This window comes from Acinonyx jubatus, chromosome B4, assembly GCF_027475565.1.
Source record: "Acinonyx jubatus isolate Ajub_Pintada_27869175 chromosome B4, VMU_Ajub_asm_v1.0, whole genome shotgun sequence".
Taxonomy (NCBI): domain Eukaryota; kingdom Metazoa; phylum Chordata; class Mammalia; order Carnivora; family Felidae; genus Acinonyx; species Acinonyx jubatus.
In genome coordinates this window covers 50,712,719-50,727,630 of record NC_069387.1, presented here as the reverse complement: position 1 = coordinate 50,727,630, position 14,912 = coordinate 50,712,719, and the positions used below count along the sequence as shown (strand labels likewise).

At 35.2% G+C, this 14,912-nt stretch overlaps 1 protein-coding gene across 5 annotated transcripts in view; it reads right to left on the bottom strand.

The window, feature by feature from the left end:
* Window positions 1-14,912, bottom strand: part of PIK3C2G (phosphatidylinositol-4-phosphate 3-kinase catalytic subunit type 2 gamma) — a 331,821-nt gene that overhangs the window by 97,756 nt on the left and 219,153 nt on the right. For all 5 annotated transcript variants that reach the window (XM_053225894.1, XM_015074667.3, XM_027035648.2 and 2 more), the window contains one exon: window positions 1,362-1,518. In XM_053225894.1, the coding sequence (XP_053081869.1) occupies window positions 1,362-1,518 (157 nt within the window). The remainder of the gene's footprint in view (window positions 1-1,361; window positions 1,519-14,912) is intronic.

Here is a 14,912-nt window from a genome sequence, read left to right as displayed (position 1 = left end):
AAGGATCCAATCAAGTCTTCATTGCAACAAGGTCAACATTTATTCAATACTACCCAATAGAACTTTTCTGCAATAATGGAAACGTTTTATATCTGTGTTGTCCCATATGGTATCACTAAGCCACATGTGGCTATTGAGCACTTGACATGTGGCTAGTGAGATTGAGGAGATGAATTTTAAAGTTTAGTCAATACTAATTAATTTAAATTTAAATAACCACATATGAGTAGGGGATATTATATTGGACAGTACTCTTTTGGATTAATAAAGATCTAGCATAATAAATTAATTGAACTCTACGACAGGTACTATGCTGAGTGCTTTATATTAATGATCTAATGAGGTTATTATGAAATATAAATCAATTAGTACACATAAAGCACTTAGTATAATGGTCATGATAAACATTCACTATTAGGTCATTTATTCATCAATCCTGCAAGGTAGACTCTATTATCTTCATTTAATAGATGAGGAAACATAATCTTATTGGAGTTAAGTAACAGCACCTAGTAGAATTATTGTCATCTGAAGGTTGTAAACCAGCTATTTGGGATTATTGTATTGACTCCAAGCACCATATTGATTTACCAAAGGTGTGTTTCTCTCCTACATTTTGCTGTAGTTACTAGTATATATGGGTGTGCCCAAAGGAATCACTTCCTCCTTCTCCCAGAAATAGTTCTGTCAGATTCCTTTTCTCTCTCCCTGTATATATAGTGTCCATCTCTTTAACATTGGACAGTGAAATGAAATTTTACACTTAAGTCACTTAATTTTACACTTAAATTTCACACTTAAGTCAACAGAGAGCATACAGGAGCATGACTCAGTAGACCCAATGTACACCACTAAATGTACTATTCTGTGGTTGAGTTGCTAGCAAGTTGTCTTATATTCTTGACCCCTAATTTCTTAATCTGAAAAATAGGCAAATGATCAAAGGCAGAAATTGGGAGGGAAGCCAGGAAAAATCCTTGCTTGGTCTACATCATTGGGTTGTTATAATGTGTAAATGAGATAGTACTTTTTAAAGTACTTTTGAAAAATCCTAAAGCATAATAACAACTGATATAATACTCTAAACTACTGTCCTTAATCTTTACTCAAAATATACTGAGATAACCCATGAATACATCAATATTATTGTGAATAGAAATGTTTGAGACAATAACTGTGAATTAATGTAATGAATTATTAAGAAATGTGTTTATAAGCTGTACAGTGGTACTTTTAGTTTGCTCATTCCTTTCTCGTTTGAATAGCTCTTTGGGGAAATCCAAGCCATTAGCAAAAATAGACTACTGGAAGAGAGACATATATGAAGCTTATTATTTTTGTTGTTTCCTCAAGAGACTTACCATTTCTAGCAGGTTCAAGAGTAGTCGACTGTGCCTTCTGACAATATTATAAGCTCGACAGCAAAGCTCCACAAAATCTTGGAAATGCTGTGGGTTTTTCCCACCTTCTGTAATAAAGTACTCCATCTCTGAAGTAAAAATAAAAGGTGCTCGGTCCCTACAAACAAAAACGAATAGCAACCATAAGCAGGAAGAGAAGTGGTGTGTAGAGTTCAATTAGGCATTTACAACAGCTTATTTTCATTTGATATTTTTTTTTTGTATTTTCTTTCTTTTTTTTTTTTTTTTGTATTTTCTATCTACTCTAAGGAATGGGACTATCTCCTTTATGGAGTAGCTGAAGAAACTTGCTAATTATGGGCTTTGAATAGCCTAGCTGGGCTGCAACAGAGAGGGAAAAACATCGATCTATATATCAAATATTTAATTCCAAGTTATATTTGATAATCAAAAATAAATAAGACAGATCATGTATTTGACTTCATGGTTTTGTTATTTAAGTTTTCTCTTTTCTTTTCTTCTTTTCTTTTTTCTTTTTTTCCTTAGAAGATATTGACTATTTAAGGGAAAAATTTTCAGGTAATGACAAATTCTTCCAGAAGGCAATCTGAAGGAAAAAAAATGTTACCAATTCACTGTTGTATGCTTAGTAAGGGAAAAAAAGAGTCAGCTGTATTTTATTTCACACTAGGTCAAATAAAAATACGGATCAGAAAGGAGGAAATATGTACAAACCATGTTGACATGTATATAATATCACCCCCTGTAGTTCTCAAGGTTGAAAAACAGGAAAACAGAAGACCAGAAAGATGATCCTGTTTTCTCTATTATTGCCATTTTTCTCATTTTATTTGAGACATAAAGAGACCTAAGATGAAGCATATCTAAGAGATTAGCAAAGAAAGGATTGGAAACACTTTTCTGTGATGTGAAGAACAACGATGAGACAAAGAATTTTGATACTGATTTGGCCTACGGTCCTCTAGAAACATTTGAGATAGGAGTATAGTTTTGATTAAAACATTGTTTTAAAAGTAAAGACATTTTTATTTTATTTATTTAAAAAAATTTTTTTTAACGTTTATTTATTTTTGAGACAGAGAGAGACAGCATGAACGGGGGAGGATCAGAGAGAGGGAGACACAGAATCTGAAACAGGCTCCAGTCTCTGAGCTGTCAGCACAGAGCCCGATGCAGGGCTCGAACTCACGGACTGCGAGCTCATGACCTGAGCCGAAGTTGGCCGACTGAGCCACCCAGGCGCCCCAGTAAAGACATTTTTAAATAAATTCAAATAAAACATACTTTAAGATTTCAGCCTGGCAACCTAGATATAATTAAGGTTAGTCTAAGCAATAACTGAAAAAAAATCAAGGACTATTGAGAAAGCTTCTTTTTTTAAAATAAAGAATGATTATGTTCTTTATTGTTGCTATGCTTAGCATTTGAATAAATATATAACAGAGTGGAAAATTTTGCTAATCTGATTTAGGCCTCTCAGAAGTGTGGCTATTTAAATCAGAAAGCTATAACCTAGGCATTTTGTAGGTGACGTGGAGAAGCAGAATCTAATCACAGGCAAAGTATTTTAAAGAAAATAATCTACCTCTATTTGGCTATGGTTATTTTATTTTATTTATTTTATTTTATTTTATTTTATTATTTATTTATTTATTTATTTATTTATTTATTTATTTATTTATGATCCATACTACCACTGAATATCTGACTGAGAGGCTGGTGTAACAATATCTCTACTTAACTTTATATTCATTCATTCATTCATTCATCCATTCAACAAAATTTATCAAGCACCTAGATACTGAGGAATGTGTCTTAAGAATCAAGTCCAAATTTAAAAATTTCTGCTTAAAATCCTTTTATTTTTGGCTGTCATTGACTTATCCAATGTATATGCTATAAGTATACTTTACAGCTCTTTATTTTAGTCAAGCTGGAAGCAGAGCTATTGAAAACAGGAGTTATACCACGGGTTCTAATCCTGGACCTGTTATATCTCAATTTCCTCATCTCTGAGATGCATAGATAATACTGAGCTCTTAGAACTACTGTGAAGATTAACTGAAAACGTGTACACACTGCCTGATACACAGAGAGTTCTACATGCTTATGAATTGCTATGGTTAGAAGCTCTATGCAGAGGAAACAGATTGCAGGTTTTCAATCATATTCTAGCATTTACTAGTTCTGTGGCCCTGAGCAAGTTATTTGTCCTTTCCATGCCTTAATTTCCTCCTCTGTAAAACAGAGACAAGGGCACTTGACTCCTGTGACTTTTGAGAGGATTAAATGGGTTACAGCATGTAAAAGTTTTAGGACACAGTCTGGCACATAGTAAGCACTGAACAAATGTTAAATACTATTGTTAGTCCTCAAACTAATAACAAATGTGTTCTCAGAGCTAAATATTGTCATAATTAAATCTCTCTTTCTCTTCAAAAATGCCATCAGTTTAGGGTATCTGGGTGGGTCGGTCAGTTGAGCTTCCAACTCTTGATTTTGGCTCAGGTCATGATACCAGGGTCATTGTATGGAGCCCCACATCAGGCTCCATGATAACTGTAGAGCTTGCTTGAGATTCTTTTCTTCTTTCTTTCTCTCTCTCTCTCTCTCTGTCTCTCTCTCCTCTGCCCCTCTCCCCCACTCATGCTCTCTCTTTTAAATTAAAAAAAAAATGCTACCAGTAAAATTCCAGGCTTCCTTCAAGGTTTAATTTACTCCCAGATCCTCCATATAACCTTTTTGCATAAGCCCTTAAGTGGACCTTTGAATTTGGTAGCACTTTTTATATGTTGCTCACACATGTAGTCATCACTATTGTTAACATTTTAGTAGCATCTTAGCAATATCCCAGACTTCCATAATCGGAAAAAAAATTTTTATATATAAAAATTTTCCAAATTTTTCATACTCTCTATACTATATTTACTATATTGAATGGAACTCTTGAAATAACTTCAAGAGAGTCAATTTTACAACTTCCTGAAATTTTCTTTTCTAATGTGATAGATATGCTTTCTTCTTCCATATGCTTGACCAATGGATTTCCCTTGGAAAGTTGTTGTAATTATGCTCAAGTTCATGTGATGACACATTTCCTCCTTCCATGGTAACCACCATTATGAGTCAGATAAAGAAACACCATAGCAGAAAATCAAATACACAAAAGAAGCATATCTAGGTTAGAGAAAATATAAACTAATAATAATATTGAAGGACCCAATTTTAGCTGTGTTTAAATATTATCATAATCTAAATTTTCCATGGGCCCCCAAAATAAAATGTTACATTTTTTTCTATATGATTTGCATGAGTCACTGCTGAGCAATTTTTAAAATAATGTAGACTAAAATTTTTTTGTAAATGGAAAGAAGTTGAACATGTGAAACAGAATCCTATCACATCCCTATAAGCTGTAAAAATCGTAGCTGGGATGTGCTTTATCAATTCCCTCAAATGTGAACCTAATCCCAGGTCACAGAATTAATGTATTGGAGCCTATGTCTGAAGTTTAAGCAATACTTATAAATTTGAGATATAAATTGGTTATGGCATGAGAGAAGGTTGAAAACTATTTGATCTCCTAGAGTCCATACTGATATTACATTCTGAATTATATGCTGAAAATCTGTCACTTGTAGCTGGACAAATTTACCAAGAAATTTCTTGGTTTCTATTTCCCTAATAGTGTTTTTACCATTATTTGCCTAAATCCTATCTGTTCTTGCTTCTGTACCTTTTACTTGTATTTTTTCCTGCTTCTGGCCATGTTTCTCTCTCTCTGTGTCGCACCTGATGCTCTATTTTTTTTTTTTTCTAATAATTCTTCTCTAATTTACCGATCCCTCACTGGTTTCTCTCTTACTTTGCCTTTTCTTTTAACTTGGCTCTACAGCTAATATATTTCATTCTTTTTAGTCTCTAGTAGTCTTATGATTTTTTTCTCCCAAATAATCTGTGTGATTATCAAGAGGAGAGGCATTATTTTATCTTTCCTTTCTATATTCTTAATGTCTCAAACAATATTTTGATGATATTCTGCAATGGATGCAACAGTAAATATACTTAGTTCACACAGTTAAAAACTTGTGATAACTTAACATTTATGTGGGAAGGCTGTATGAACAATCTTATTGGTTACAATTCTGTCATTTTGTTGTCCAAGTTAATCTTTTTATTAACTTATAATCAGTCCTTCTCTGAAAGTATTATTCTGTAAAACTGCAAGAATATTTTATACATTTCCCAATATACGTGAGAAGTGAGTAGTGCTTTACAAATGTATATAGACTTGAGAATTTTAAGGATATTTCTATTATAAACAAATACTAATTATTAAGGAGATAAATTATTTCCCATATCAATGGTTAATAATTTGCTGTTTATAATTACTTATGCACAGAGTTCCCCTTTAATCATTCTGTAGATGTGATCTCCTTGTATAAAATTATTAGAATACTAAGATCATCATTAAACATTTACACATTTTTATTTTACTGAGGGTACATAAACTTTTAGGAGATGTCTCTCCACTGGGTAACTAGGGAGGCATGCAACCAAACAAAATGTTAGAGTACTATAGTTATTTATCAACAAATATTTATTGATCATCTATAATAGATGTGTATAAGGCTTATAGGTGATGTTACATATTTTAAAAATCAATATCCTAGAAGCAATACAAATGTATTAATAATAATGATAGTGTTTTGAAAAGGTCCCTCCAGCTGTAATATGGAGAAGAATTTGGGAGAGGGAGAGTATGTGAGTAGATCAGACAAGAGATTTTGCAGAAGATTTTGGTTAGATATGAGTGTAGCTCAGATTAGGTTTGTGGCTTGCAAATACAGAGAAGTGGGAAGACAAAAAATATTTTGAATCAAAAATCAAGAGGACTTCATATGGTTCAAAATGTGAAGAGTGTTAGGAACAGATTTAAATTTTTGGCTTGTGTATCAGGAAAACTAAAGTGCGACATTCCGAGTGGGTTCAGTTTTGAACAAGCTATGTTTGAGGTGCCTTTGAGATATACAGGAGTAGATGACATTGAGGTATTGTGATACTTATTTCCAGACCATAGAGAAAAGATCTAGGTTGGAGGTAAAATTTCGTGTGTCAGATTTCCACTTCAACTGCATCAGGACCTCAGGACTCAAGAAACAACATGGTGGGGAATTCTCTGGAGGTTTTTTTTTTTCCCCACATATATTCCAAACATAGACCTCAAGAAGCTGGCAATCGTGAAATGCCAGTGGGTGCAGACAAAAAAATTGCCAAGAAAAGCCTGCTCTTTCTAGCCAAGGGCCCAGGAAAGGGATAGCTGAACAAGGCAGAAAATTAAGTTTAGACAGTAACCACGCTACTCCAACCAAATACTGCAGAAAAGAAAAAAAAATGACTCCACTCCCCAATGACACCAGTGAAGGCTTCAAAGAGAGCCTAAAATTCCATTCTCACCAAGCTGTAATGAGGGACATCAATCGTTGTCTCTGTGATATCGAGACCATTGAATAAGAAATTGGTATTGGCGGAAGGGAAGACACATAGATCATTTGAATAGGAAACATAACAGAAAGAAACTTACACAAATATGCCCAACTGATTTTTGATGAAGGTTCAAAAGCAATCCAATAGAGAAAAGATACAGGCTTTTGATCCCATGATACTGGAGCAAATGGACATTCATAAGCAAAAATAGAAATGTAGACCTAAACCTCATTCCTAATATAAAAGTTAACTTTAAATGGATTACAGACTTAAATATAAAATGCAAAACTACAAAACTTTTAGAAAAAGACATAGAAGAAAATCTTTGAGACCTAGTACTATGCAGAGAGGTTTTTAAGAAAATAAAAAGACAATTTATAGACTGGGAGACAACATTTGCAAACCACATAGCCAGCAGTAGACTTGTATCTGTAATCTACACAGAGTTCTCAAAATTTAACTGTAAAAGAAAAACAATACAATTAGAAAATGGGCAAAAGACAGACAATAGAAGATGATATGAGATGGTAAATTAGCACATGAAGGAAAGTTCAACATCCTTAGATATTAGGTGAATGCAAATTAAAACCACAATGAAATATCACTGCATACCTATCAGAATATAGGCTAAAATAAAAAGTTAATGACAATTAACTTGCCAAATGTTGGCAAGGAAATGGAGAAACTGGATCACTCATACATTGATGGTGGAGCTGGAAAATGGTACAGCTACTCTGGAAGACCACTTGGCAGTTTCTTAAACAACAAGAACAACATCATGCAACTACCATACAACCCAGCAATTATACTTTTGAAAATTTGTCTCAGAGAAATGGATATCTATATTCACACAGAAGCCTGTACACAACTGTGAAGAGCAACTTTACTTGTAATACGTAGAAATTGGACATAATCCAGATGTCCTTCAGTGGGTGAATAATTAAAAAAACTGTAGTTTATCCATACTATGGACTATTATTTGTCAATAATAAGAACAAATTATTGATATACAGAACAGCTTGGGTGACTCTCCAGTGAAAAAAGCCAACCCCAAAAGGTTACAGACTGTATGATTACATTTATATAATATTCTTGAAATGACAAAATGATAGAAATGGCGAATAAAATTAATGGAGGGAGACAAGGGTGAGAGGAAAGTGGATATGACCATAAAAGGGCAACAAAGGATACTAGATGTCTTGAAACTCTTTTTCATCTGAACTATATCAATATCAACATCCTGGTTATGATATTGTACTATGATTTTATAAGTTGTTACTGTTGGGGAAACTGGCAAAGGGTACATGGGATTTCTTTGTATTATTTCTTACAACTGCACGTGAATCTACAACTATCTCAAAGTAAAATGTTTAATTACAATTTGTATGAGTCATCTGGCTATTGATATTGATTGGTAGGAGCCTTGGGTGTGGCTGATACCAGTTTGGTGGAGAATAGAAGAGGGAAAAGAATGAGTTTTGTGGAATTCAACATTTAGTGGCATAGTAAAAGAGAACCTCTTGCACTGGATACTGAGAGGGGAAGAAAAACCAGACAGTGAGGATCCATTCCAGTGGGTAAGCTGAAAGTTATTTTGAGGAAGGAGAAGTCAACACCATTGAAATCTGCTGATCAATCAGGTAAAATGAGGAATAAATACTGTTCAATTAAACACTATACAGGTCATTGTGAGTCTTATGTAATAAAGAAGAAAGTCAGTTTGAGGTGGTTATGGAATGAAAGGTATGGAAAAGATGTCAAGAATTTAGACAACTCCTTCAGGAAGTTTGTGATGAGCAAAGTGGTATGGAAACTGGGCATTTGAGGCAAGGTCACTTAAACTTTGAAGAGACAAGGATATTCAAAAGGATTATTTAAGAGGGAGAGGATAAATATGTAAGACAAAATGAATTATTGATAGCATAATGTTTGTTAGAAGGTGGGAGGGAAATGGCTGCAAAGCACAGATGGAGGGATTGGCTTTAGAAGGGAAAAACAAATCTAGTATAACAAGAAGGAAGAAGTTTATGCAACTGAGATGTAATTAGGTTGTTAGTTTTGAATTGAGTAGAAAAGCAGTCTCTGTTACTGTTTCTATTGTCTCAATAAAATAGGAGTTCTGGCCCTCTATCTAAAGTAGGGAGTAGGGAATAAGGGTTAGGAGAGATCTGAGGTTTATTCTGCAAGAATAAAGTACAAATCAATGTGGAGCAGGAAATAGTTATATGGCTACAGAGTGTTGTTGGATTTCTGGGGTGTGAGGACAGCGTATTTGAAAATGAAGACAACCTGGGAAGGAGGTTGAGCTCCTGAGGTTGACTCAGTAGGTTGAGCATCTGGCTCTTGGTTTCAGCTTAGGACACGATCTCATGGTTCATGAGTTCAAACCCCTCATCAGTCTCTGTGCTGATGGTATGGAGCCTGCTTGGAATTCTCTCTCTCTCTCTCTCTCTCTCTCTGTTCCTCTCCCCACTCATGCTCTTTCTCTTTTTTTCACTCAAAAGAGATAAATAAAAACTTAAAAAAATTATTTTGAAAATGGAGACGTTTGCCCTGTAGTGTTGATGGTTTCTTACAGCGCTTGGCTACCCTGGTGTAGCACAAAGAAAGATGAGTGGGTTATGGCACATGTTTATCATCTGCTTTCACACTTTTATTCACAATACTCTACTCTTAAATACAGGCTTTTTGCTCCTTTTTCCCCACTAATTTAAGTCTTACCCTTTCTTCAAAGTCCTGCTCATATTACACTTCCTCTTGAAATCTTCCCAATATCACTAGCCCTCACAATGGAGACTGATCTATTCTGAAATATATTTTTAAGGAAATGGACCACGCATCCTAATTGTAACGGATGCTTTCTGAAATAGCTGAAGTGTTATATCCTTAAAATGAGTGGCCATTTATTGTTTAATTTCTTAAATGTGTACGTACTTTAAAAAGAATGATGTTTGATTTTAAAGTATTAAACACATAAGCTATTTAAGGACACAGTAATTCACAGGAACAACTTCCTCAAATGTGAATTACATACTCTAGATACTACCACTGGGCTTCATCCCAGCTGTTCAGGGTGGTCTTTGGCCATCCTAAGTTCCATAAAACAGTCCCTGGTGGGCTCTGAAATTAGAGTCACATTCCATAAACTTTAGACTTCTCTTAGCTATTCCTATTAGAGAGTTTTTTTAAATGTAAGAGAAAAAAAAATTTTAAATGTAAGAAAAAGAAAAGAGAATGAACAATTGTGCCTGCCTTTTTACCCATAAGAGAGCACATTGATGTGCTCCCATAGATGGGAGAGTGGTGCTGCTACTTTAACACTTGGTCTTAGTTTGCGAGTGCCTCTCACAGTGCATTCATCTTGCAGTATATTTGATTGAAATTGTTAAAGATATGGATTTAATATATATCATGGTCATAAATACACAATAACTCTGTCATCTGTTACTAACTAAAGAAGCAGCCACCTGTCCCAATGCTGGACAGAAAACAGAGCATGCTGGGATTATTGCGAAATGGGATTATCAGTTGCCTACGTGGCATTTTCCCAAGGCTCCTACCACCTACTGTCTATGATTTTGGACAAGGTATAACAACTAAGACTTCTCTCTGTCTTAGTTCTTGACTTGTAAATTAGAGAAAATAACAGCAACTACTTCAAAGAGTTCCTGTGAGGATTAATTAGCTAATGCATGCCAAGTATTTATGAGGCTTTCAAGGGTAATTTTGACTATTTCCTTTAGAATCTGATTTCCCATACCAGATGATGCAGCATCACACTAAGGGTGCTTACTTTATGCCACTTCCAGTGATGATCCACAGCAATTTGAGAAGACGTATCTGTTTCAGTATTGGTAATATTGGATATGGAGAGTGAAATGGAAAGATAGAGAACTTTATGAAGGATTCATGACAGTAGAATCTGTCTGCTGGGCTCCATGAACATATATATTTCTTCTTTTGTCGTATAGTTCCATCTAGTATTTACTTGAGCAACTGATAATGTCAATAAATGGACATTTATAAATTTCAGTCCCATACTTTAGATTCCAGTGTTTGAATATGTATTTGTACCCTGAATTGAAATGTGGGACTCAATAATGAGGTACATTTTATTATTGTTATTATTATTACTACTACTACTATGTTCATGATTTTCAGGTGGTTTTATCCCACATTAAAATATATTGTTTCAGAGATTTAAAAAGTTGCAGACTCCCATCATAGTGAATGGTGTCATTAGTACACAAATAAATAAATGCAGAGTACACTGGGGAATGTTTAAGCCTACCCTTTCCCTGATATCACAAATGACCTACATTTCCGAGAACACATTTTGCTGTCCAACAGAAAGAACACAAGTCTCTTGTCTAATATTATGAGTTAATTGAGAAGGCCAATTTGGAATCCCCACTGGATAGGATAGAACCTTGTATAATTAGACAACACAGGAAACCTCCTATATGCAATACAGAGGAAACATAAGGGTGTATATACTATTACAAAATGAACATTTAACGCCCTTGAGATCTCCAAGCTCTCAGCAATTATTAACTGAAGGGACTCTCACCAATAATCTGTTCAGTATAAAATATGGGTTTTTTTTCCTCCTTGTCTAGCCTCTTGTAGATGCACTGTAGGGCCATAGTCAGATTCTGAGAAGTTCCTGATCTTAAACTGCTTAGTAGCTTTAGATACTGACTCTGGAGTTCCTGTCAGGCTCAGATACACTATCTTTTATTTGAAAAGGGTAGTTAACATCCACCTCTTTAAAATGAGCAGCTCTAATTTCTTAAATCTGATATTTTGGGTGGGAGTTTATAGTAGGTCAGGATTTTGTGAGGAGAAGAAGAGACTGGTCAGCGTCTCTAAAATATAATATTCCCTCCCTTGAGTTTGAGTTCAAGAATAAGTGTACCGTTAGGCTTTGCATGGAATTCCAGTGTATTCTTGGAACAGAAGTTAGTCTACATATGAGGAAAAGTTGACCATTGCCATAATGCTTGGTTGAAACTGGATTGTGGAATCACATTTTAAATAGGCTTAGGTTAGAAAATCAAGTTGGATGTAAAAATCAAGAATAGTCCAAGTTACCTCTGGAAACATTTAAATCACCCATTAAGTTACCATATGCATGATCAAAACTTATGAATCATGCTTGAAATAGATATTTTATCTCTAAGTTTAACACCATGCATGAGTTAAATTCTGCCAAAGGAGGAGGTACTGTTTCTTCAGTTGGACATCAGGTGAAGTTCTTTTAATAGGCTCATGTTTAGGAGACATTTGTAATCTTTATTTTTTTAAAAAATGTTTATTTATTTATTTTGACACACACACACACACACACACACACACACACACACAGAATGAGCAGGGAAGGGCAGAGGGAGAGAGAGAATCCCAAGCAGGTTCTACACTGTCAGCTCAGAGCCCAATGTGGGCCTTAATGTCACAAGTTGTGCGATCGTGACCTGAGCCAAAATCAAGAGTCAGATGTCCAACCAACTAAGCCACCCAGTGCCCCTGTAGCCTTTCTTTAAAAACTAGATTCATACTTAGTACTACAAGATGCTTATATTGACAGGCATGTTTAACTTAGACCTACTGAGGAGAGCATACATGTCTTCTGCATGCTTTGTTCACAGACCCACTGAATGCCAGAAGGCAGAATCCTCCCACCATTTAAATTGCACTCTCTCTCCCTTTTCTTCCCCCCTCATTTCCTTCCTTTTATTTTCCCTTTCTCATACTTCATCCTTTCTCAATCATCCCTCACTCTCTTCATCTGAAAACTTACATGTCTCTCTTTGAAGAAAATTCACGTTTGTTTGTTTTTTTTTTTTTAATTAGAGGAACTGTTTTCCACTTATACTGGGAGGGAAGTAGATATAAAAAAAGTTACTCAGAAGAAACAAGGTGATAAAATATAGTGTAATGATATGGGGAGGTAGGAGAAGAAAGAGAAACAATAGTATGGAGATGAGAATGACAGAACTAACTTCTTTTCTGGAAATAAGTCTATGTGAGAGTGCTTTGAACATCCAAGCACTGTTCAAATGTTAGGTGTAGTTTGTTTAGGGCTGGCTTTGTGGCTGGAGAAAGCCTTTGTACCATTTTTTTTCAGTTATTTTATTGTAGAATACATATTACATAAAGTTTACCATCTCAACAATTTTTAAATGTATAGTTCAGTAGTATTAAATATATTCATAATAGTGTGCAGCCATCAAAAAAGCCATCCATCTCCACACTTATTTCATCTTTTTTTTTTTAATGCTTATTTATTTTTTAGAGAGAGAAAGAAACAGAGACAGAGCATGAACTGGGGAGGGGCAGAGAGAGAGGGAGACACAGAACCCAAAGCAGGTTCCAGGCTCTGAGCTGTCAGCACAGAGCCCGATGTGAGGCTTGAACTCAGGAACCGCGAGATCATGGCCTGAGCTGAAGCTGGGCACTTGACTCACTGAGCCACCCAGGCGCCCCTTCTTTCATCTTTTAAAACTGAACCTCTATTCCCATTAAACAATGACTTCCCATTCCCCCATCCTCCCAGATGCTGGTTACCACTATTTTGCTTTTTCTATGATTCTGATAACTCTAAGTGCCACACGTAACAATTTTGTCTTCAGAAAAATTGTACTTTCTCAGGTCAAGGGAGGTAAATTTTATGGCATTTTTGTAGTGATCCTTCAATCACCCAAGATTGAGCTTCTGCTAAGTGTCAGGAGATAGGTGTAGATGATTCAAAGATGTCCTGCAGGCATTCACAGTTGGAGAGGTATTGGCAAGTGTGCTTTTGTTAGATACTGAGGCCTGCTTTGAGTAAAAAGAATCACAATGTTTATTTAATAAACAAATGTGTGAATAACAGACCAATGAGACTCACCCAATTTCAGAGGACATTAAGACAGTAATTAAAGCATGTGGGAGATCATTAATGCCTATATAGCATTTGGATTACATGAATATTACATTAAACCAGAATGATTGGAGTAAAACAAAAAATCTTTTAATCTGCTAAGGGAAAATTTTTTCAAAGATGGTTTTAAATTGACAACATTTAGAATATAAACATACACTACTCAAATTAGAAATTAAACATAAAAAAATTTTACATCAGGGGTGCCTGGATGGTTCAGTTGGCTAAATGTCTGACTCTTGATTTCAGCTCAAGTCATGATCTCACGGCGGTGAAATCAAGCCCCATGTGAGGACCCGTGCTCAGTGCAGATTCCTCAGTCACCTTTTATTTGTAGAGGGCTACACCTTTCCAATTGCTCTCCATCCTTCATTTCTTGTTTCCTCACAATAATCCCATGAGGTAGGTAGGATAAAGAATACTATTATTCCTACTTTACAAATGGTGAAAATGTAGATCCAGAGAGAGAGGTTACCTGACCCAGACCCATGTACTGTCAGGGGCAGAGATGTCACTTAGACTAAAGGGCCTTGCTGACAAGACTGCCCTGCTCCTTGTCACTTCCACCTGCCTGCCTTTGATCCATCAAGCTGACAGCTCCCCCCAAGCCCTCAAGTCCCAGATTCTCTCTCCCTCTTCTCCCCCTCTTATACACGCTCTCAATCTTTCTCTCAAAAAAGTTTTTTTTTTTAACAGTGGTAACTAACTATTGAAGATCATGTCAAGATGATTACAGATATAGGGAACGTTTATGACTAATATTGAGAGGAAAATTCTGAGATTAATTATATTTTGTGATTGATGATCTATTGGGACAAAACTTCAAAAGGGTGTAAACCATGCTGTAATAAGACATATATAATATTTTGATTATCCTCATGTAAATATTTCAGTAGGAAAATAAAAGTATTTTATTTTGTTTGTATGCTGGGATGATTTTTCATCTGTTTTAAATGGATTTATGTCCTCTGGTATGCTGATATATATTTAATAATTAGCTAATTTATTTTAAGAGAAAAATAAAGCTCTCATTTATGACATTTGCCAATCGTCATGGTATATACACTCTCACCATGGCTGATTTTAGGCTGCCAAAGTGATGTTTTTGAATATGGAGTTGA